The 2,626-nt window shown below is 53.9% G+C and overlaps 1 protein-coding gene across 3 annotated transcripts in view; it reads left to right on the top strand.

Moving 5' to 3' along the window:
* The first annotated feature begins 498 nt into the window (after positions 1 to 498).
* Positions 499 to 2,626, top strand: part of DIPK1A (divergent protein kinase domain 1A) — a 116,309-nt gene continuing 114,181 nt past the window's right edge. The window contains exons 1-2 of one of the 3 annotated variants that reach the window (XM_019667573.1): positions 549 to 638; positions 1,416 to 1,612. In XM_019667573.1, coding sequence (XP_019523118.1) covers positions 1,535 to 1,612 — 78 coding nt within the window. In that variant the 5' untranslated portion in view covers positions 549 to 638; positions 1,416 to 1,534. Of the gene's footprint in view, positions 639 to 816; positions 1,092 to 1,415; positions 1,613 to 2,626 lie in introns of those variants that run through there. The other 2 variants (XM_019667574.1, XM_019667576.1) reach the window with 2 other exon arrangements.

Genomic DNA, 2,626 nt, shown 5'->3' with positions numbered 1-2,626 from the left:
AAGGAGCCCCAACTTTCCCTTGAATTTCCATGCAACCCGCCCAGACACGTCCGGACTGAAGGCGCAGAGTCCAAAAGGAGCGTCAGTACCGCTGGGCCGGCTGGCAGGATGCGCGGCGGGAGCGAGGAGCCGGCGGCCAGATCCGCAAGCGGTCCGAGGGGTCGACGCTCCGACCCCCGCGGCGCAAGCCCTCGCCCGGCCCGCCCCTCCCCGCATGGAGCGTGTGACACCCAGGCTTCAGAGGCGCCCCCTCCCTCCTCCGCACGCCTCCCCTTTAAGCGCGAGGCTCAGTAGGATTTGTGTCGGCCGAGGCGAGGCGAGACTCCCCTTTATGGCGGAGTCCGCGGCAGCGGCTCTGACAGCCACGACGGCCCAGCGAGCAGAGCGGGAGGCCGGGCCTGGGGCCGCCGGCCGCCGTCACCGCAGCGGAGCCGGGAGGAGCGCGGCGCGCGCCGCGGCGGGGGCGGAGGAGTGGGCGGGCCCGGCCGGGCTGGGGGCGGGGAGGCGGGGGAAGGCGGGGAGCCGGGTCGCCAGCGCTCGGGTCCGCCTCTGACTGCGGCGCGGCGGGGCGATGTGTGATTATCATGGCGAGGAGTCTCTGTCCGGGGGCCTGGCTAAGGAAACCCTATTACCTCCAGGTAGGCCGGCGGCGAACCCGCCGCGCGCCCTCCCTCGCCGCGCGGGACTCGCCCGCCTCCCTCCTCCTTCCCCGGATCTGCGCCCGCTCGAACCCCGCTGCCCCCTGCCGTCCGGCACCTGGCGGCGCGCCTTCCCCGCCGCCCGGGCGCCGCAGCCCCCACGGCGGCTCTGCCCGCACCCCCCACCGCTGCCCCGGCGCGTCCCGCGCCCCGGCCGGCCCGGCTCTGGGGCTGGGTCGCTGTGCCCCGGCTCGCCTTCGCACCCCTCGCATCCCAAGAGCCCCGAGACGTGACCCGGGTGCGACTCTACGCCCCTAGCAGTTCGTGCTCAGCTGCCTAGGCTCGGGACGTGCCTCGGTCTTGTCCCTGGTCCAGAGCTCTTCTCCCGCCTCCCTAATGGGCCCCTCAGGTCCAGTAGTCGCGACTGTGTCCTAGGTCTTCAATCAGTGGTCGGTAAGGTGGTGTGTCATTCCTCCATATTTTAGAAAATTATGGCAATTTGTCACATCAGTGTTTCCCCAAACCCCGAGAAGCGGCGTGTGCCTCGTGCTGAGCCCCCTGATTCGGTCTTTCTATCACCCGTGATTTAAATGGGAGGTAGGGCTTGGAAGTCGGAGCGAGTCTGATGGGTGTTTGCTTTTTAAAAGGCAAGGGACTGTGTCTGGTGGCGATCTCAAATACCCCAGAAATGCAAACGTAATTCTCAGTCATGTCATGTGCACTGTTCGCGTGTTAATTTTTCATGATTTCCCGTTCCACCCTCTGTTCCGCTGCCAGTCTTGTCTTCGAACCCTGCTACTGCCTTCATGTACTCTTGGTCACCAGGGGGACCTAGTAGACATCGTGAGTAGCTGAGCGCAAATCCATCACCCCATTGGAAAAACAACTACAAATCAATGCCTCGCGTGGGTCAGCAGTGTTGTCTGCATTCAGAGGACAGTATTCCTTTACCGCTTACATTAAAAGGCTTAAAGGTATTGATGGATTATTTTGGGACGGGATTCATGCTCAACTGGTGCTTTTATAAATTATTTAAAAAGTTGAGAAGAAACCATGATGGGGCAAGTAAATCCTTATTACATTTTGTTTGATTATAAACCATAACCCTGCCATGAGTGTGATGTACTGCAGATTGGACGCGTGATTTGACAACCCCTGATAGGAAGGGCGTAGGAGTAAAACTGAACGCCCTGAGTCGCTGCAGCAGCAGCTCCACCAGTAGTAATTGTGCCTTGAGTAACCGTGGAGTAACCTAGTCTGGAATTCAACCCACGCCAGGTACCTTTATGTAAGCAAAAAAATGCTTTTCCAGACTTTATCCCCAAAATAAGTTTATTGGGCTATTTAAAACGATTTTTACTAAAACTATCTGTCTAGCTATTTTTTTTTAATTTTTTAGGCTTTGTGGCAGACTTTGATTTGTTTGGCCCTAACTGTTCTCCACAGATATGGCTGTGACATTTTTTGGTACTATAGCACAAAAACTTGTAGATTGGCTAAGATTAGTTTTACAAATAGTTATGTTTCCATTAATGGCAAACGTTTGGTATTTCTGCCTTTCTGATTGTGCACATCATTATCTGTTACCAAATTAAGGTAAACTCAGATTTTCAGCATTTCGAAAGGATTTGGAGGCATAGTGATATTTTAGTAGGCTATTTTTATATAACATAATGATTAAACAGAAACTTTATTGATTATAGTATTTGAGATAAATTTAAAACTTGGGATCCCAGGGGACTGGTGTTTTAAACATTGTGTTGGTATTTGTATTTATTCTTTTATGAATTTTCTTGTTAGCTGTCCCTCACCATACTGTTTCAATTTAACCAGTTTTTTTAAAAAGGCCTTCAGATTACTCAAGTGTCATATCTTCTTCCACTCCTGTTGCCTAAATGCCTGTTGCCTAAATTCCTCACCTTCTGCTTTTTATACTTCCTCTACTACTAGATGCTTCAAACTCAAAATTGTTTTGGGCCAAGTCAAAA

The sequence above is a fragment of the Hipposideros armiger genome, unplaced genomic scaffold (genome assembly GCF_001890085.2).
Source record: "Hipposideros armiger isolate ML-2016 unplaced genomic scaffold, ASM189008v1 scaffold_501, whole genome shotgun sequence".
In the NCBI taxonomy this organism is placed as follows: domain Eukaryota; kingdom Metazoa; phylum Chordata; class Mammalia; order Chiroptera; family Hipposideridae; genus Hipposideros; species Hipposideros armiger.
This window is presented reverse-complemented; position numbering and strand designations above follow the sequence as displayed.